Genomic DNA, 22,036 nt, shown 5'->3' on the forward strand with positions numbered 1-22,036 from the left:
AGGAGGAACCGTTCCCCCGAAGCGATCCTCGCTGCTGCTGCGGCGGCGGCGGCGGTCGGTTCTAGGGATTCCGGGCGGGCCGGGTCATGGCGGAGGGACGCGGATTTGGAGATTCGGGGGAGGGGGGCAGGTTTAGGTGTGGAGAGGTAGTTAGGGTTTGGGGGTGCGATTTTCTCGGGAAAATTCGGTGGGAAAATTCGGGGGTAAGGAAGGAAGGGAGGATGGCGATGCGAGAAAACCCGGGGACGCTGGTTTCTTCCTTGTTTTTTTTTTTTTCTTTTTTTTCTTTTTCCTGTCTGTTCGTCTCTGTCGGGGACCGGAAAGTGGAAACGTGTGGAGAATCAATAGAGAATATTATTTGACTTTTTCTTTTTAGGGACAATGGGAATGGATTTTCTTTTTAATTATGTCGTGTGGAAAGGAATACGATTATAAAATTAACTCTAACATACGTGTTGATTATTCTATAGTGAGTGTATAAACCAAAAGGAATACGATTTTCGGCCGGCGTGTGCAAATTAGAACAAATAAGATTCACTCTTAATCGCGTATAATAGAGGTGAACATTAAACTGATTCGACATAATTTAATATGCGCATAAATTTATCGATACCATAAAATATAGGAAAAAATATCTTCAAGTGTCATAACTATTATGTGGAGCTCAATTTAATACAAAATTTTTTTAACCGGTCACTTAGATGCCATAATTTTAAAAATTGATCACTTAAGTGTTCGCTTTAATTTAAAATGCTAAAAATCTTATATGGCAAATATTTCATCAATTTGCTTCATTGGGTGCTCAATCAACATTAATAGCCCTTTATAGCATTGTCAACATGTTTTACCCAATTTTTCTATCTGTTGCTTTTTCTTTTTCTTTTTTTTCGCTTGAGATAGATTCGTAATCAATAACTTAATTTAATTTCGTTGGTTCAACCCTACAAGAAGACACTCTTTTTGAATAGCGAAACACTCCAAGTGAATTTTTCGCCAAATGATCATATTTGATGTAAAATAAATCACGTCATCGAGTAAATCGATTTTATATATTACTTTGAATTCACCTAGCATTATTTCCTCTTTCCTTTCTCAATTAGGCATGCCAAGGAAGACAAGGATCATCTTTTGCTCTCTTACCTTCTTGAGAATAAAAAAATGACTTCCTAGAAAAATTCATGCTACAATTGGTCTAACTTTTCTGAATAAGTTATATTAGAGTTGAATGTCCCACAAGCCCCACCCAAACAAATTAAATTAAAACAAATCCGAGAATAGATCTCAAGAGAAAAAGACTCAATCGCCGCCACAACTTGTTAATTAATTTAATGGACTAAAGTATGACATTATCTACCTAATCATCCTTTATTATGGATAGAGTACAGTTCTTTTTATGGAAATTATCCCATCAATCTTAGAAAATCAAACGAACCAAGAAAGATATACTAAACCTCAGCACGCATAACCCAATTATAACCATTTGCGCTTTGTCTTTTCTCGTTGACCACTAATCCTTCATTCTATATTTTAATGGAAAGTAAAAACTAAATTAATATATGACGAGAAACATATCATCAGTTAATGTCAGTGTTTTAAGCTATTATCCACTGATTAGATATGGATAGCTTTTCGAGAAAATATTTTTGTAATTGTTTAGAAGAGAATGAATTTTTTTGAAAAGAACATATGAATAATGAAGAAATGAAAAATGTATTGCAATATATGAAATAAATGTTTTTAGATCGTGTTGGAAAGAAAAAACCTCTAAAGAGAACCTTGAGTTTCTATTTCAAATGAAAAAAAAATCGAGAAAAACTATTTAATATCATCATTTCATTAATATAATTTATGATTTATATTAAAAAATTCATATAATTTATGGACTAAATTGAATATATACGAAATGTCAAGAAATCATATTGAACAAATTATAAATTCATGGACTGCATTATACGTTAGATTAATGTTCAAGGGTTACATTGAACCAATTTAATGTTTAGAAATTACATTATATATTGAGATAAAATTTAGAGATCATTTCTATAATTATCTCAAAACCGTACTATCAACCAACATATTTTTTTATTTGTACTTTTTGAGAGTTTAAATTTTACGAGGAAATCCACTTATCTTTTATTTTATCATGGGATACATGTACCGAAAATCTTAAAATTTGTCCCTAAGTACAATTAAATCCAAAAACTTTTAAAAAATACAATTAAATCTCTTACTATTTGTTACAAAAGTGCAGCGATATAAAAACTTTAGAAAAGTTTAATCAAGTTTCGAAACTTATCACGTATAATCAAATTATAATTCTTTTAAAAAATGCAATCAATGAAAAACTTAATTTTAGGATTTAATTGTATTTTTGAAGATCGTAGGACTTGATTATACTTTCTTAATAAATGTTAGGATTTTTATGAAAGTTTAGGACGCGCATAACATAATTTATGTTTTTCTATTTTTTGTTTTACATTTTTACCGAGAATAGGTTTGAAAGCAATCTTTAATAATCTGTTTCGTTTTTATTTAAAACAAATTTATTATAGAAATAGATTTGGAGTATAAATCATAAGTTAAATTTTTTATTTTTTATTTTATTTCTAGAACAAAAGTAAGAAATAAAAATTATTCTTATCTTTTACTTTTATCATCGCCCACTGCCTACTCACTGCCTACTCATCACCCGTGGGACGTCGGATGCTAGCCATTGATCGTCGGTCGCCGGACGCCAGATGTTGGTCCCCGCCATCAAATGCCCTTTCGAAATAGAAATTTTATTTTGTCATTAAATGAATTTCTATTTCACAAATAAAAATTTTGAATTGTTATTAATTTTATTTCTTTACCTAGAAATCCGTCCGGAAAATAGAAATCAGAAATTAATTTTTTTATTAGAAATTGATTTCTATTCTAGAAATATTGAAATACTGTGATGGGCACCAATTAGACTGCTCTTTCGTGATAAGTACTATCAACGCGGTTTATCCTCCTTTTTAAGTACAAACGAAGGGAGACGAACGGAGAAGTCAAGACGCTGGAGGGAGATCTCTTGGGAAACGCTCTATCGGAGAAGATGAAGAAGGAAGGCATCGTGAAGCTGATCAGCGCCGAGGGCTTCGAGTTCGTGATCGACAAGAAGGCCGCCATGGTCTCCCAGACCATCCGCAACATGCTGACCTCCCCAGGTTCCTCCTCCGCGCTTCGCGATTTAAGCCACTGGAAAAATTGGGCCTCCTAGGGTTTCCGATTTTGGGGGTGTGGGGATCGGTCCTGATTCCGGGGTTTCGGGTTTGGTTTTCTTTGCCTGCAGGGAGCTTCGCGGAAACGGAGCTCGGAGAAGTGACGTTCCCCGAGATCAGCACCACCATCCTCGAGAAGATATGCCAGTACTTCTACTGGTCCATGCAGTACGCCAGGTCCCCAAACATTCTTCCTTGTCCTAATTTTGTCGTCTGTGCGGAATTTGTGGCGTTTCCGGCTTGATCTTGCGGTAATTGTGATAGCGAACTGCTGGGATCTCTTCTTTCGCGTCGCGTGATGTGGGGAAATGCGGTATCGTGCTTGTGCTGTTTTTCCCAAATCGTCTTTAGGGAAAAGATTCGTTTTTTCGAGTTGAGAAGCTTGTTTTCTTCCATTTCTGGTAGGCGGATACTTCTGGGTAATCGTGGTCTCCTAAGATCACAACTTCCTGTGCTGGTGAAGCAGGTTTTAGCCTGCTTTACTTTGAAAGGAGAAATATTTAAGACCCTCAGCCCCTCCACATCAAGCTCTAAAGACATTTATCTCTGTTCCTCATCTCTCCTAATGATTAGATTCTTGGATAAATTTTGACTTGGATCAATGGGTTTTGATGATTGGCTCTAGGATAGGGTGGGATCCACAAGAGCAATTCGGGTACTAGATACGAAATGAGGGAAGTGATGTATGTATTGGAGTTGTCATTCAAAACGATGGCAGATAAGACTACTAACTCGTTACATTGATGGTGAAATTGAACATCCTTTCTGAAAGATGTAATGCTTTGGCAATTTGATAACTAGCCATGGTGCATTTGTGCTAAAATGCAAGAGGTCTTCATTGTTGAGTAGGAACCATCATGAGTTACTTGCACGTGTAATATGAGTAATTGTAGAGTCAGATGTAGCACAGAGTCATTTTAAATATTGTCGGAGATGTTTTTTCAGTTTCAAGCTCAATAGTATATGCGTTCTGTAAATCATCGCGTATTTTGCCACGTCATTACTTTCATATTGAACTCTTGATATGTGGACTTTGTCAAAATTAAATGTTATTTTATTCTTTAAAGAAACAATGGAAAGGTTTTTACACGACTGAGGTATTAATGAAGTGAAAAATAGAAGTCCCCAAACGGAAACTTTTTTTCTTTGAAACATCACGTATAAAACAGAAACTTTTTGTCTTTTTTGTCTCTTTTTTTCTGTTTTGGGGGAGGCTGAGGCGCTTGGCTATCTCCGTATCTTGCTTAGTCAGTTCAGCTTTGTTACCCCATTACTTGACAAAGGCACCTTCCCAAACTAAATCATCATGGTTTAAAATTTCTAGGGGTGTAATCAGGCTGGTTCAAATTGGTTGGATATTGTCAGTTCGTATCCAAGCCAGTTTCTGGATGAACCGGCCTGGATTTTGGTTCCACTAGGAACTAGCTGGGATCCTGTTCTTTTCCCTGGTTCCAAGTCTGGAAACTGGCTAAATTGCTGAGTTAAACGGATTTTCATATTGTTGTTCAAGAAAATAAAACGATTAACTTGGTAAATGGCAAACTCAAAACTGGGAAGGTTGCTTGGGGATTCCAGGCGATCACCCCCAAGCCAAGTTGAACTTTCTATTGAATGTCCCAAAACACGATCAGAAAAGCAGTTTCTGTCAAAACTTGAATAGGCTGAAAGGTTTTCACTTTTTACTTCCATGCCCTCTCGTTTGTTCTTTTTAAAGATCTCTTATTCTCTGTTCTCAAGTGTACTACTGCGTTTCTCCTTTGTTTGCCGCATTCTGTCTCTGTCTGCTTCCTTCAGGTTCTTTATTGGATCTTTTCTGTTCATAAACGTGTGTAGCAATTATAATTTTGGTTTGCACATTGAATGTTTTCTTTTGTGCTCCTTTTTTGTTTCCTTTTTGAGTGCTTCTGCTTCTGCTTCTTTCTCTGTGGTTTCGGCCCTAATTGTAAAGCCGAAGGATAGAATACTGAGATCTACAATTATTGGTTATTGAAGTGAAATTTGTTCATTAACTACAGATTTGTTATTTTGTTTCTTCATTGTGCCATTACCTGTAAAAATCCGGTTCTATGGTCTACCTAGGAACCGCAATGGAATCAGTAGGATCAGGAACTGGCCGTTCACGAACCGGCCAGTCCTTGTTCCAAATTTTTGGATGCGATCCATATAAGGTGTTCCACGTTCCTCCAATATTTGAACCAACTCACCCAGATCATGCTTACTCCCTAGTCTAAACTGAAATTGTATAACGTAGAAAATTATGCAGGTCTAATACCGCTGTACCGTACAAAATTAAGAGTTTGTGAGCATACTAAACTAACATCTTCGCTTGGTACTTCAGACATCATGGTTTTATTCTTAAGTTCAAAGTAGATGAGAACTTCGAGAAAATTAGGGAAATTGCTGCTGTTAGCATGTGATGGCTACTGACACTACGATGAATATCTTGACTTGCCTTTTGTTTAATTGTGAGGATGTATGGATGACAAGGAGGATGGAGAAATCAGAGATCCTGATTTTTTAAAATTGGAGGAAAAAAAAACTTGTTTGGAGTATGATGGTCATTGTTGCAAGTTCAACCCAGCAGGAGGGAATTATCTTCTGTCTTTATCTTTACCGTATTGCAATAATATGCTATTTTCTTGCCTTTCCGGTGGCAGTCGTTACAGACTGAGGATGTATATTCTGATGATACTTAGATTATTTTGTAAAATGTCTAGCGCACATCGGTGTTACTATGAATAATTGTATTGGTGAGGTTATTTATTTATTTTTCGCTAGAATAGTAAGGTGAATGATAAACATGTGAGTTGAGTCTAAATTGATTCTAATGTTGACTGGAGGACAGATTGGTCCTGAATGTATGCTATTATAGTGGAGTTAGTACTCGATTGACCAAATTAGAATGTCAAGAAGTCAGTTTTATATCGTACATTAAATTTAGCGATTCTACTGCAATTATATTAGTGCTACTATGGAAATCGGAAGATGCATCTTGGATCAATATCTGCACTATTTTTGGCTGGGTTTGCTTTGCTTGCCTATCTATCTACAAAATTGACAAGTGCACGAAAACTCCTTGTGATATTTATGCTTTATTAACTAAGAAATACTTTTTTTTGCCAGTGGAAAGGAAACCGAGTTCCATATTGAACCTGAACTGACTTTGGAGCTGATGATGGCTGCCAACTATTTACATACTTGAGAAGATCCCCATCATTTTTGGGTGACCACTCATGAACAGAAGAAATATCTGGCACTTGTATCTCTAGTATATGCCATGTATCTCAAGACGATTCTAACGCTAGATTCAATAATACGACATTTCCCTTCACTCCTTTTCTGTTTTGCCTGCTTTCTAGTTCTCTGTCATGTAACTAGTATTAGTTCTCTACACATATCGGTTGCTTTGCCAGGTTAATTCAGGTTCATCTTTTCTTTAACCACTCTTTGAAATCCTAAAGCTCTAGACGTAGCATTGCATGTGCATGACTTGCCTGTTTTATGTAGACCTAGAATTTCACAGTTTGGGTGAGTCATCTTGGGTTAATCGGTTGAAATTGGGTTTCATTCATGTCCGGCTGACTGGCTGAGATGGGTGGGAGAAGAAGTCTTTGGTGTGCTTCACCTGTTTCACTTTGAACTGTCAAAACTGATTCTGAAGCTGTGATGGTGTAGCTAATGATAAGGACCTCTCGAGCAATTCAAATGTATGATTGGACCATATTCATTTCAAGCGACTACAACCCTTCTTTTTTACTTTCTTCTAAAGAATATTGTTCTTTGAATCCAGGAGGGAGCGTAGCTCTTAAGTAATGTTGCAGCTTTCATATCGTTCTTCTTTGGGATTGAACTTTCTACCTTTTTAAGGTTATGGGGCGGCGGAAACTCAGAAAGTCTTATTGGTTGCTTTAATGAAAACTGACCAAGTAATGCGTGTTCTTGTTGCTCCTCCTCTCCTCTACCTAGCAAAAAGAAAAGAATCAATTGTCCGATGAGTTGTATGGAAAAAACTTGTAATGGTTCATATAAGCGAGACGACTAATATATGACGTGAAACGACCATCTTTTACGTATGGTTTCTCATCCGATGTGATGTCACATTAAGATGGTGTATGTATACTGGTTCTACTTAGGAATTAATTTGGAACATAGTGAATCCGAGCATTGAGAGAAAGGAGGAAAAGTCTTGAGCAAGAGATGGATAGTCGCTTTTTGATTCCTGAGGTGATTGATGGACAGCCATCTTTTTATGGAGTTAGTGCAATCGAGAGGCTCCTGCCTTGTCATGGGGAGATTTAAGCGTGGCCTCTGCTAGTAAATTTTTGTCGGTTACCTCATGCAAGGACGATGCCGTCTTAGGAGGGATTCCAACCCGCCATTTTGGATACCGTGAAAGGAGTAGGTACAAAATTGTCGCTGAACGCGTGGAATTTATGACCCTTTGCTAAGTCCCAGTTCACCAAGACATAAATCCAATAAACGCGACAACAAAATTGTCAACCATGATTTCTCGTGTCTGTTTCCTTAGAAGAAGGTAAAAGAGGTTGAGGACATCTCCAGTCTTTTCCCCGAATCATATGATGCCACGACGAACGAGACATGGCAGCCATGAAAACTCAATGCCGCCAGCAAGAATTTCGTCTTCCTTGTACGTTTGACCTCTTGGTAAAACGAAAGTGCTGAGTTTCCACGAGCGGATTTCTCTCTATTTTGATTGAAAAAAGGATTGTACGGCTATTCTCCCACGCAATATTTGTTCCTTCCGTTTAATGTCGTGACTCCTCTGACCAAAATCCCCCAAAAAAGACCAAAAATGGTACTTGATTAATTATTCTAACTCGTGAAAAAACTGAGCTACGAATAGTTTTGTAATTGAATAGATCGGTAATTACGAGATTTTCTTCTCGAATAGCAAACATATTTTCCATCCGATATCTTGCGCACGTGGGTAAGGAGTGGAATGTGGAAAAGTGAGAATGATACGTATTTGCTGTACATTCATTTAATTTTTATATCCTCCGACTAAAATGTTTCATTGAATAAACTTGAATGATGGTAAATGGAATTTGATGAACAAAAGAATTTCTGGACGAATCGACATACAATGAGAAATCAAGAATTTTCAGTTAGCCGGGGGTAAGAAAAGAGCTACCCATGTTTCTAATTTATCTTAATTTAATTATCACTTGATGTTTAAAAAATTGACAACTAGGGGAAGTGAGGACCATTACTTGCACGTAGTTTCCTCGGTCCGCTTACGGTTCCATAATCTTACGGCATGAATCTGGGGATAAATTGGGAATAAAGTAGACTATATTAAAAAAATGTTAATATTACGAAAAATCACAAACTAGTATATTTATGATAGATTTATTTCAAATTAATTTTATGATTACAAAAACTCTAAATTAGTGCATTTGTAATTTCGATAAAAAAGCGTACATTTGCAACAAATTTACTCTTAATTAATTTATATTAAATTGGATTAATACTATGAAGAGCTGTAAGCTAGTAAAATCTCAAAGTAATATACCGTTAATTGTCACGCGTTATCAAATTCAATAATTTAATAGTAAAATGTAATGGAAACTAATGAAGAATAATTTTTCACCGGTGTATCGGTTTAGAGTTTTCATAGTATTAACTCATTTTGTGGATGATAAGTAATTTGAAAAATATTTTCCTAAAAACAATTACTTATATCACTCGAAATTATAAGCAAAATAAGTTATTATTTTTAAGAACATATTTTTCAAATTATTCATTTTCATGAAATAAATAGAGCTTAAATTTCTATCAATTTTTCATATTCAATTTCATATCTTATTTTAAAATCCCTAAATAAATCGACACTCAAATGACTTTTGGTTACGGAGTGGAATAAGGCGCGTGAATGAAGTATTTATTCCATGAAAATTGAATATAATATTGTAGGGATTAGAACGGGATAGCTATTCTCTATTAAAGTTGGATTCAAAGTCAAATCTAATAACATAATTCGAGTTTTGAGCTAATTTGCCCTATTCTTTGGGGGTAAACCTTATGGGTACGGAGAAAACTGTATTATATCGGTCCACCAATCCAACCTACACCAATTTTAAATCCACTCGATTAGAATTTTTAGAGAGATATACTCATAATACTTCTCTGAAAATATTGATTCCATAGGGATAACATTGTAAGTTATAAACATAATTGTAATCATTGCAATTAGACACGTATGTCGGTCCTAATCTAATGGAAATTGGATCGGATTGAATAAGATGGTTTTGGTGATTCTGAGAAAATTAGTTTGGTCCCCATTACAAAAATTTGGATTTGAGAATAATTAGTTTGGTTCCCGGTTCCATATAAGGAACCCAATTGGCCAAGATATAATCAGAAGCAAACCGTAATTAGTAGTTATTTCTTTAATGTTGAGAAATTCCTACCAGTAGGGAATACTAGAAACTGAAAAAGAAAGAAGAAAAAATCACTAGTTCCAAGACTGGCTAGGAATTTGGATTGGATTGGTTAGTTTGACTCTAGGACTAGGTGGATCAATTTCCGGCTTCACAAAATGGAAACCGACCTTACTCGATTTTATTCTAGGTTCAAAGATGGAAATCGATCAAACTTGAAATCGATCACCTAATTAAGATAACTTTTGCTCATAGTCAATGCTAAATAACAACCCAGGAAATTCTACTCATGATTTGATTGGAGGAATAGCTACTCATGATCATAATTCTCAAAACAAGAGAAGGAATAACCATACCAAAAAAAAAAAAAACGTGCAACCATTTGCAAAGCAAAGAGGCCAAAAAGCGAGAGCGTATTCAGGGGTTATCTGCTAAAAACTCCAAACTAGTATATCCGTGACAAATTTACCCAAAATTATTTTTTACCATGAAAAACTCAAATTGGTATACCTATGATAAATTTACCCTAACTAATTATAAAAAACCATAAACTGTTTTTATGACAAATTTACCCCAAACTAATTTATTCGACCACAAAAACCCATAAACTGGTAAATTTGTGACAAATATATCATCGATAAATTAGATTAATATCACAAAAAAATCACAAAAGTTTTAAAGCGTAACAAATGGAACGTAAAATTATACAAGTCAACGTCACGTGTTATTTAATTTAATAATTTGACAATAAAATTTAATCAAAACTAATAGAGGATAAATTTGTCACAAGTATACATTTGGGTAAATTTGTCGAAGGTATATCAGTTTGGGGTTTTGGTGGTCAAAAATAATTTTAAGTAAATTTATCACAAGTATATCAATTTAGAGTTTTCGGGATATTAACCTTGAAACCAATCACTTCTAATTAAGATAACTTTTGCTCATAGTCAATGCTAAATAATAACCCGGAAATTCTACTCATGATTTGACGGAGGAATAACTACTCACGATCATAATTCTCAAAACAAGAGAAGAAATAACCATACCCGAAAAAAAAAAAAAAAAACGTGCAACCATTTGCGAAGCAAAAAGGCCAAAAGCAGGGCGTATTCCCAGCGCCATACGTCTCCTGCAGGTATCCGGACGGCCTCTTTCCATCTTTAATTTCTCAAGTATTATGCATATGAAACTGCTTACGCAAAGTGGCAGGTCTTTTCGTGGCGACGGAGAGGATAAATATTAAACAAAACCCCCGGAAGGAAGCGCCAGCAGCATAATCAAAAAAGGATGGAAGTGGAACGGTCTTTGCTCTCTCTCTCTCTCTCTCTAATCTATATCTGCTTTGGAAACGAAAACCGTGGGTTTTGCCTTCCAAAGCTGGGTGTGACCCGCCCTCCCCAACTCCGCAAAACCATGGGCAGCGTTTCCTGTCAGCTCCCACCAGAAAACCTCCTCCTCCAAAACCAGTTGCCGCTGCTCTCTGTATGTACCACACGCCCATCCTGTCCCCGTCCACCATCGTCCCCATAAAACCCGTCCACCTCCCCACTGCTTCCTCCTCAGTTCCGCAAAAACCCTTCTTTGGGCCTTCCCTCCTTGATGCTGAACTGGGTTTTGAGTCAAAATGGGATCTTGCGCCCCGTGGGATGAGGCTTTGGAGGCTCCTGGTGCTGTGTTCCGGGGTTTCTTGAGGTTTCGCTGACTTGGGTATGTTCTTTTATCTGCTGGGCTGCGCTCTGTTTTTCGATAGCAAGGGGAGAATCCAAAAATAGTTTCTTTATTGGCAATCGAGAATAGGAGATTCGTTGGGAGCGAGGTGAAGATAGAATCTGGCTTTTGTGTTTTTGTATTTTGTGTTTGATGGAACCCAATGGTTTAGGTGGCGGGATCTTTGGAGGCATTGGCCCCGGAATGCTAGGTCTAGAAATGTCTCTGCACCAGCAGCAGAACCCCCCACCGAATTCCCAAAACCCTCACTCCCTGCACCACCCGCAATTGGTGGCCTATGCCCACCATGAGGCTGACCACCACCACCCTCAGCCTCAGCCGGCGAAACCCGGGTATGCCTTTGCCGGCAAGTCAAGCAGCAGCTGACCCTTAGCGACGATGACGAGGCCGGGTTCAATGGCGATGATGGTGCCGGGGACGGCAAGAGGAAGGCGTCTCCGTGGCAGAGGATGAAGTGGACCGACACCATGGTCAAGCTCCTTATAATGGCCGTGCTCTATATCGGCGACGAGGGGTCCGACAACCGAGTCTAGCGACCCCAAGAAGAAGCCCGGAGCTTGCTTCAGAAGAAAGGGAAGTGGAAGTCGGTGTCGCGGGCTATGATGGAGAAAGGGTTCTATGTGTCGCCGCAGCAGTGCGAGGACAAGTTCAATGATTTGAATAAGAGGTATAAGCGGGTCAACGACATACTCGGGAAGGGGACGGCTTGCCGGGTGGTGGAGAACCAGAGCTTGTTGGAAGTGATGGATTTGTCGACGAAGATGAAGGAAGAAGTTAAGCTGCTCAACTCGAAGCATTTGTTCTTTAGAGATGTGTGCTTATAATAGTTGCGGTCATGGTCCTGGGGGTAGTGGTGGCGCCGGCGGTGCCACCTCGCCAGGTGGCTGTGGAACCATCTCACATTCAGCAGCAGCAGCAGGTGCCGCAGCGAGGTTGCTTTCATGCTGCGGACTCTGCAGCGGGTGATCATTTGGGTAAAACAGAAACTGAGGCTTCAAAGATGTTAAAGGGAGGCTGCGAAGAAGAATATGGTGACGATGAGGATGAAGATTCGGAAGACGAAGATGATGATGATAGTGATGATGAGGTGGGAGAAGGTGGTTCGAGGGGTCACAGCGGGCAGGGACATGAAGATGAACATGAACACAGCGAGAGGACATCATCGTTCAAAAGGCCGAGGAAATACCTATTCCCACCACCTACAATGTTCGTGCAGCAACTGAGCGGTGAGGCGACGGGCGTGATGCAAGATGGTAACAGGAGTCCGTGGGAGAAGAAGCAGTGGATGAAGGTGAAGCTGGTGCAGCTGGAGGAGCAGCAAGTGAGCTACCAGCTGCAGGCGTACAGCTCGAGAAGCAGCGGCTGAAGTGGTTGAAGTTCAGCGGCAAGAAGGAAAGGGACATGGAGAGAGCCAAGCTCGAGAATGAGCGGAGGAGGCTCGAGAACGAGAGGATGGTGCTTCTTCTCCGCCAGAAGGAGCTCGAATTGCTCGATCTTCAACAGCAGCAGCAGCATTCATCCAACAAACGGAGCGAACCTTCCTCAATCACGGGATAATTTGTACATTTTATAAGATAGAGTAGACACAGAGAACTGGTTATTCTTCAGAATGTAGTTGTGATCTCAGTATTTCTGTATGAATTCAATTGGTTAGCTGTTTCCTTCAGAATCCTTTTCTTTTCGACCTTATTGCACACTCGGTTGCTTCACTTAGCATAGACATGTGACTTCCTCTGGTGCGGTCTCTTGCCAAAGTGATGTATGTCTTTAGGTGCAAATGCGCACACGCTCGGTCAAATTCAAGTCTTACCCGTCAAGAATCTCAAGATGATGTTGAGCATAGCTAATAGTTATCATTCTTTTTCTTGACAGCTATGTTCTGGCTTGATAAGACGAAAGCCGAAAATGGAAAAGAAGGACCGCGAAAAATGTATGCTTCTTTGTCGGCAAAACACGTTGGAGATTGAAATAGAACGATGTCTTTCTGTCAAAGAGTTGATGTTGTCGGTGTGTTCAGGTCACCAGCATTTGTTCTGAAATGGGCTGTCCAGCACGCTCCTTGTTTGAGTTTATAGCCTTGAATTCTGTTGTAACAGCTAAATTTGCAGCAGCAATTGCCGGTTTGTGCTTGTATGAGTCATTCTTGACAGATACAATGCCAAAGTTTGATAAAGATGGCAATAGCTTTGCAATTGCGGGTTCAATCGAGATACCAAGCTAACGGTTTTGTGCAGATGCAGTGCACGAGTAGAACTGCTGTTGTTGCCGTAGTCGCATCGTGCATGTTCATCGTATCTTAGCTTGTTGCGATCCCCGACTGAAGCTTAGACATTGACAGTGATAGAGGCGGCAGTTGTTGCTGCTGGACGCGCGCATGGCCTTCCATTGCAATCTCCGCCTTAAGCTAAAACAAGTCATGCTTTGCCGAGTCAACCAGAATTTGATTCTATCTCGGCATTCAGGAGCAGCATTGGTCTTCTTTTCGCACGGTTTATGCTCTTTTAAGATGAGCGAAACCGTTGGTTCTTCTTCACCGACGACACCCTGGGATTTGCAAAGCGATATTCTGTGCTTATTTGAGAGTTTGAGCATTTCGTGGGAGGGAAGCACCAGTAAATGCAAGCACGCTGATGAGAATGTTCCAGCTCAAGTTGAATCTCTCTCCAGCAATTCAAGATGAGCTTTGTTACATGGATCTGCATGTCGAGTCCTCGGAGGAAGGAAATGGCCGGTCTAGTCATGCGCAGTGTATCCGACACTACGGTTATGAGCGTGTTAGAGCACCTCGCCGAGCCAGTGGAGCACATCAAGCGCCGCTCTACACGGCTTTGGCTGATCCCCAGGTTTCCTCGCGAAGCCCTTCACGGTTCCGTGGCTTCGAATGCTTATATCTCGATGGCGAGTGGGTGGGTGGGGAGGGCCTCTGCGGGGTGCCGACCGTCCTCCTGGCTTTGACGACGGGTCCAATGATGGAGGTGCCGCGGTGGTTCACGAGGTGATCGACCCGTGGTGATGCAGTAGTGTGGAAATTGTACAGACATGTTGTTGAATGGACGATAGGCAGTGGTGCTAGGGATGATGCGGTAAGTTTCGTTTTGGATGGCTAGTCGATCACCTTTGATGCTGCCGGAGCATATCCACCGTCACACCTTTCATCGAAAACTGGAGGACCATCGAATCCTCTCAGAGGCCCATCCCCCTCGCCTCGCCATTAGCATAAGCGTGCCGGGCCACGAAATGATCTGCACGAGGCAACTCGATAGCAACCCCCAACCATCGGGGAGCTTGGGACACCTAGAGCGTCAAAACTTGGCACGGAGGGACATTAAATGCCATAATTTCGAAAATGCAGCTTAAGTCACTTGACAGGAGGGACATTAAATGTAATTTCGAAAGGTACATTAGGAGTAAGTGGAACACTTAAGTGCCACTCTACTAAATCCAATCAAATTGGCCACGTGACAACTTTCCGACGAGTTGAGTGCAAAACGGCGTCGTTTTCTCGTGACGTGATGACAAATTGCAAAAATAACGTCGTTTTGTGTTTGATGTGTAAATAATTAATATACAAATTAATTAAATTAAATTTAAACTTATTTTATTTAAAATATTCTAAAAATAAAAAACCTAAATCTTTTTTTTTTTTTTTAAATGCGGGGAGCCAAAGGGGGCGGCTGAGGGTTGAGACCTCGCCGCCAGTCGGTGGGGGTCGGTGACCCCGGCCGACCCTCCCCCTCTATTGTCGGCCTTTCACGCAATGGTGGGGAGGCGGAGGCGGCGAAGGCTTAGCCCAGCCCGCCCAGGCTCCCCCTTAAATTTTTTTTTTATTTTTAGGTTTTTTAATATTCATTTTTCAAGTTTTTAGAATATTTTAAATAAAATTAAGTTTAAATTTAATTTAATTAATTTTTATATTAATTATTGACACATCAAACACAAAACGACGTCGTTTTTGCAATTTGTCGCTACATCGACGAACAAAATAGCGTCATTTTACGCTTCGTCGGAAAATACCATGTCGACAATTTGGCCGGAGTGACACTTAAGTGTTCCACTTCTCAGCGGCATTTAAGTGTGCATTCAATATGGCAGCAATTAGTAGGTGCTAAATTTTATACTAATTCTTACGCCACCATCGGGTGACACTTAACTCTCCATTGCCAACTCAGGAGTGTAGTAACCAATTGCAAAGCTTATGTGCGCATTGTATCAATCCGTTTGTTAGCAAGAAATTATGTTCATCCAATAGTAACTATGTTTATCTTATCGTGTCTGTGCTTTTGTAAAGTGGTATTGTTAGAGATATGTTTTCGGTAGAAAAAATGAGGTCATAGAGAAACCATAATGCGGATTTTCATTCTAGTGACTTTACCATCAAAATCAATTACTTTGTGCATTCCTTTCCGAAACGGCCTTTGTTTGGGGGTGAGGTATGATCATAGGACAGATGTTTTCTTTGATTTTAATAACGGGTGATGATATATCTAGTCATTGATTTCTTGATTTCAATGTATTTTTTTTGGTAAAGTTCTTGATTTCAATGTTGGTGAATCAACAATCGTAAAATACAAGAGCAGGATGCCTCTACGGCATTGTAGCCTAACCATTTGACTGGTTAGGTTCTTGATGCTAAGAATCGATATACACTAATTTATTATGAAAATCGTTGGCATCAGGCTTGAATCTCTTACTCTAGGCCATAAGAAACTTACCTTTTCTTACTGCTTGTGGCTAGGACGATTTCAAAATGAATAATGACACGTATGATCTTTTGCAAACAAGATGCTCATCTCCTTCGTCATCGGACGATAATTAATAATGGTTGGATGAGTCACGAAATTATAAAGAATTTTGGATGAGTCAGTTGACTCGTGTAGTTATTTATGACTCGAGATTCTTGACTTTTAATTTAATTAATGTGATATTTGAACTTTAATCAATATTTAATGTGTTCCTTGAAATTTTAGTAAATGTTCAATAATCCTTCATTAATTTAAGATAAATGATAATGTAATTCATGGATCGAATTAAATATGTACAAAAAATTTAGGAATATTATTGAATAAATTAAAATTTTAAGAATTATATTAAATAAATTAAAAAGTCAAAGATCATATTTTACGATGTACCAAAATTAATGGACAATTTGCGGAACCAAAAAAAGTAATTTAATCTACATGGCCGTGGAAAAAAAAAAAAGAAGGGAGAGGAAAAAAAACCGTAGTAACGGTCGTCGCCGTTAACGCCCACGACGCGCCCAGCCTATCCCTCGCTCTGTCCACACAACCCCGTTACGGGACGGAACTCCGCCCCGGTGCCGTTACAGACGTCACGGCCTCTCCCCACCTTCCGTTAAAAAGCTTCACGAACTGACCTCACCGTCCCATTTTCCATCCCTAACGTCGTCTCCCTCCGCCGCGACCCCGCTGCTCCTAACCCTAACGTCCTCTCCGCTCCGCTTCCCGATGGCCTCCTGTGACGACGACTTCTCCTCTTAGGCGACGACAGCCACCACCACCACCACCACCACCACCACCCCCACCAGCCGCCTCCTCCGCCGCCGCATCCCCACCACCACCACCACCACCTCCTCATCCCCCGTCCTACGCGCCCCAGCAGCGGTACGCGCCCCCTCCCTCTCCCGCTCCTCCGAAATCCACCCCGATCCACGCGCCGCCGCCGCAGCAGCCGCCGCAGCCGCCGCCGAGCCCCAAGGCGACCGGCGCCGAGGTCCGCGAGGAGGGCGGCGACGACGACTACGGCGACGCGGCCTTCCACGACGTGAACCCGTTCTCCGCCGACGAGGGCTCGAACCCGTTCAACGCCGCCGGATCGGATCCGAGCAAGTCCCGCGCCGATGGGCGATCCGACAAGAGGAAGAGCCAGGACGAGCTCAGCGACGGGGGCACGCCGTATAACTACAAGAAGACGAAGGCTTCGGCTTCCTCCGCTTCCGCGGCCGCCGGCGGGGCGGCCGGCGGGAGCTCCGGTGGAGGTGGGGAGTATAGGAAGGATCGGGAGGAGTGGAGCGACGCCGCGATCGCGTGCCTCCTGGAGGCGTACACGGAGAAGTTCACGCAGCTGAATCGGGGGAATCTGAGAGGGAGGGACTGGGAGGAGGTGGCGACGACCGTGAGCGAGCGATGCGATAAGCAGACGAAGAGCGTGGAGCAGTGCAAGAACAAGGTGGACAATTTGAAGAAAGGTACAAGCTGGAGAGGCATAGGATGACCAATGGAGGCATATCGGTGAGCCACTGGCCGTGGTTTAAGAAATTGGAGGATCGTTGGTAATTCGTTGCCTGTGAAATCTCCGAGCGAGGACTGACAAGGGAGGTGCTGCTTCTGCTACCTCTGTTAAGCAGTCCAAAAAGGTGATTTCTCCTCTGATTATTTGTTCCTGATTTGAATCTCCAGAGGCTTGTAGAGATCTTTCATTATGCTTCGGTTGTTCTGTTCATAATTGCGTGGGAGACTGGAGACTTGTTGTGAAATTGTGAATGCATTTTCCGGGAATGGAGAATAGCTGGCAGGGAAGATCCGTTTGATTAGTTAGAGTTCTGCTGCTGGATCATGTCTGGATTTATCGTGGAGGGGCCATACTTTAGTTGTGCGTGCTTTCAGTCTCTGTGGATGTTTCCTTTGCTTGTCAGGAGTTGACCAATCGTCGTCTCCTGTCTTTTGGACTCATTTAGTTGTCTTACTAAGGAAATGGTGCGCGTGTGATTGGGGAAGTTACGACATTAGCTGGTGGGAAGGACAAACTAGCATCTTGCTGGTCAGAGATTTATAGATTTTAGAAATGGGGAATGCACAATACTTGATCCATCTCTTACATTGAAGTTATAGATAGTTCAGCAGATATCTAGATGTATCTAGGCCAATGTTTTATTCAGCATACTTTAGTTTCGTTGAAGAGTATTACTTGTTTGCAAAAATTAATGAAATCAATAATACTCTTAATCTTCTAATGATTGACTTTAATTATTTACAGTTCTGAGACCCTGAAGTGCCCAGCCAGCTGTATGGATATGTTCATTCTAATACATGCAGAAATTTTCATCCCTGTATGATATCTCTTTGTGGAGACCTGCACTTCTTTTACTGGGATGGGAATCCAAGAATTGAATGTTAAGGAAAAATGCACAGAAGTGCATTGGAGACTTGAGAAAACTTTACACTATATTTGTCAATTTTACCAGAAGTATGGTGGAGTTTCAGTAGGCGTATATCTGAAATTGCAACTGAGTCTGTTGGCTTAGTCTGGCTGTTTTAACTACAAATTTTTGGTATAGTTCGTCACTATAAGTATGATGGGCCAAGATCATTAGCTTTGTATAGTTACAGTCAATTTTTCATGTTCATTTTGCCTTGGCTATGGTATAAATGGTTTGTCTGGAATCTACTCCTATTGCGCATTGTGTGTTAATTGTCTGGCTGGCCACTTCTGGAACCTATATTTCACAAATCAAACTCCTGAGCTCTTTAATTGTGATATCAACAACAATGCATATGGAATAGAGCTTACTTCTCTTTCGACATTCTGCTCTTGTTTTATCCATAAATATTTTAAACGGAAAAACAATAGTTGGGGCCTATTTGGTAACCACCATGTTTTCTATTTTTCTGTTTTTGTTGCCCGGAATAGAAAAGAACAGAAATATGTTTGGCTTAACATTAGCTAATTTTTTTCTATTCCCTGGAATAAAAAAGTATCCAGAATAGATTTGGAACAAAAAAAAAACAAGAAGTTAAAAAGTCTTCTTCTTTGTTCTTGGGAACAGAAATGGGAAAAAATATTTTGAACATGAATTGCTCATCGAATAGAAATGTTACCAAACATACCCTTGATCTCTAAGTTTTCTAGAAATACTTCCATTGCTTTGTAAGAATCACTATCCTCATAAGGTGTATAGAATAAATGCAAAATTCGATCACGCACTTGATAGCACTGTGTAATCTGCTACTTACGATGATACAATCAAAGCATAAGGTTCATTTCTGACTAATCTCTTTCTGCCCAATAGAACTGTTTCATTTTAATGGTCTTTCTCTTGATTGTTGTGATAGACATGCAGTAGTAACAACCTGCCAGGGAAACCTGAAGGTGAATAACATCAAATCCAAATCATTATCTAACCCCAGATGGCGGAGAGTTGTATTCAAGATTAGTGGTGCTGCACTTGCTGGTACTGGACAAAACAATATCGATCCAAAGGTTATCTTCAATTCTTTAATTTCTTTTTATTGCAGTGCTCTCATTCGGTAATCACTGGTGCTGACCTTTCTGATCAAGTTTTTAGTATTATCAGTACTTTGGTTGAATAATGAATCAAAAGCCCAAAATGATCTTTTCTATTCCACTTGGTCATCAGGGTGGCAATGTTGTCGCAAGAGAAGTCATGATGGCATGTCGTCTTGGTGTACAGGTACTTCTAGCTGAGTTTTATGTCTGGCCATGTCATGGGCCAGATGCTTAATCAGATATTCAAACTTACATTCTTTTGTGATTCTCTAGGTGGCAATTGTTGTTGGAGATTTCGCAATTTCTTTTGTGGCGACACGTGGTCCTCTACAGGCTTAGATAGATGTACAGCATACCAGATTGGTAATGTGGTGTTCTACTCTAGAACCTCTAAATAAATATTGGATGACTAGCCTCCTCAATTATTATGGCTATTCCTCATGAGTAAAAAAAGAAAACATACTTCCATGGGGCCCAGTGATAGCTAAAGTTGTTCACTGCAGTTTCAAAGATTCTATCTTTTTCATTTGTGCTGCAGTTTCAGGTTCTAATCAATATATACTTAATATTCTGCTTTTGATAATTCATAGTGTCCTAAAATGATGGCAAGTGAGAATGTTCAAGACTGAATATCTGATTCTTTTGAAAATTCATGACAGACTACATTCTTTGCCCATGATTTTTTTTTCTTGCTGGAATTAAAAATTATATTCTTAAACTCTCCTTCCATATGAGTAACTAGCCAGGGAGGTCTAATACATGATTGGTGCAATGATCCATCATGATTAACCCCTCAGAAAAGTAAAAAATGCATTATATGATTTTGGAATAGAAAGGACCATACAATTTTTTCAGTAAACTTTACCAGAAATTTTCTTTTAAATATTATAGTGGGTGCAGCATTTTCAAAAAATAGTTGGTATATGACAATCATATTGTAAGCTCATTTCTGTTGGTGATTGTGTCAAAGATTGATGATCAATTGTCTTTTCAATAACAGAAATCTGCCCACATGTGCAGTTGTTTCATTCGTTTATTGTTTTGGTGCTTTTGCATGGATATATTTTAACTATCCTTTATTTATTTGTTCCAGTATGATGGCAACTGTGATGAACTCTGTACTTCAGTCAGCACTAGAAGATGGGTGTTCAGACGCGTGTGCAATCTGCATTTCCAATGCAGGTTTGCTGAACCATACAGCAGGCAGCGAGCAGTGCGTCATTTAGGAGAAAGGCCGAGGTTGTAATATTTGGCGGTATTGGAGCTGGCACTGGGAATCCTCTCTTTTCTACAGACACCGCTGCGGCTCTTCGAGCTTCCGAGAGTACGGTTCTGCAGCATGCCTAAACTTCCACTTTAAAATTCTGTACTGCTTGTATAGTCTCAATTCTAATACCTGTCCTTCCCTCCTCTACACCTGACACATGCACATTGGTTACACTTTCATGCATTGCCTGCTACATGAGATTGAAGCTGAGTGTTCTCTTCATCATATGGCTGGTACATCAGATTGAGGCACTTAATTCATGTCATAATTGTTTGTTTGCATGATGTTTTCAAGATTTGGTCTGAGATTGAAATTATTCTTTTATCTCAGTCCATGCTGAAAAAAAGGTACTAACGTGGATGTTTATGTTGCAACTCCCAAGACAACAATGTTACTTTCGACCATATCACCTATAGGGATATGGGTGCACGTGTGAGCCACATCCCATAGACATGATGGCATTGACATTCTGTGAAGATAATGGTTCCTGGTTGTGGTTGTTTTATAATTAAATACTTCTAGGACTATATTTGTGTAAGGACAGAGTTTGGGGAATTTCAAGATTGACTGTTGATACTGCTTGTTACTCATGATTTTGACATTTTTTAGCCTTATCATCTGTGTTTAATTAATTTTATATTTATTCTTGGGCTTGCAAATTTTCTTTCTTTTCCTGCGAAGATTGCATGAACAGCTGGAGCAATCACCTTTTCATTGTTGTGCAGTTGTGGTGTTTAATCTTCTTGAGGCTGGGAACATTTCAAGAACCTTATGTGGTGATCAAGTTGGTACCCTGATTGACCAGGCTGGCAGGATAAGCTAATAGAATAACTATAAAATGCGGTTCGAAGCATTAATAGGTCTTCTATCCCGAAATTTACTTAGAACTTGTTCCTAAGTTTAATCTTTCATAGAACTGTCGGCACTTAAGTTCTGCTAAGTGATCGACCAACCAGTTCTCTCCTCTAATTGAAGCTTGAGAAAGTGGAGAAGGAAGTCCATATCAGTTCCGTGGATGCTGGACACCAACCATGTAGTGACTTTCATCCTCTTGAAACTGCATCACTACATAGCAAGGTCTGGCTAATTGTGTCATTGATCTGCATCACCATAAGGTGCCGTCTTTTACTGTAAACTAGTGTATGTAATTT

General features: G+C 40.0%; 1 protein-coding gene and 2 pseudogenes across 1 annotated transcript; all 3 read left to right on the plus strand.

The window, feature by feature from the left end:
* The first annotated feature begins 3,034 nt into the window (after positions 1 to 3,034).
* Positions 3,035 to 6,581, plus strand: LOC120292136 (elongin-C-like). Its single transcript, XM_039310118.1, has 3 exons — positions 3,035 to 3,191; positions 3,317 to 3,422; positions 6,369 to 6,581. The coding sequence occupies exons 1-3, from the start codon at positions 3,080 to 3,082 to the stop codon at positions 6,445 to 6,447; spliced, it is 297 nt and encodes a 98-aa protein (XP_039166052.1). The 5' UTR covers positions 3,035 to 3,079; the 3' UTR covers positions 6,448 to 6,581.
* A 4,593-nt stretch (positions 6,582 to 11,174) lies between these two features.
* Positions 11,175 to 13,043, plus strand: LOC120290831 (annotated as a pseudogene).
* Positions 13,044 to 16,945: 3,902 nt separating this feature from the next.
* LOC120296362 lies at positions 16,946 to 21,714 on the plus strand (annotated as a pseudogene).
* Positions 21,715 to 22,036: the final 322 nt, after the last annotated feature.

The sequence above is a fragment of the Eucalyptus grandis genome, chromosome 1, assembly GCF_016545825.1.
Source record: "Eucalyptus grandis isolate ANBG69807.140 chromosome 1, ASM1654582v1, whole genome shotgun sequence".
Classification (NCBI taxonomy): Eukaryota; Viridiplantae; Streptophyta; class Magnoliopsida; order Myrtales; family Myrtaceae; genus Eucalyptus; species Eucalyptus grandis.

Coding starts and splice junctions, on each gene's coding strand:
- LOC120292136 (XM_039310118.1), top strand. CDS start 3,080: ATGAAGAAGGAAGGCATCGTGAAGCTGATCAGCGCCGAGGGCTTCGAG. Junction 3,192..3,316: donor CAACATGCTGACCTCCCCAG/GTTCCTCCTCCG, acceptor CTTTGCCTGCAG/GGAGCTTCGCGGAAACGGAG. Junction 3,423..6,368: donor TGGTCCATGCAGTACGCCAG/GTCCCCAAACAT, acceptor TTTTTTTGCCAG/TGGAAAGGAAACCGAGTTCC.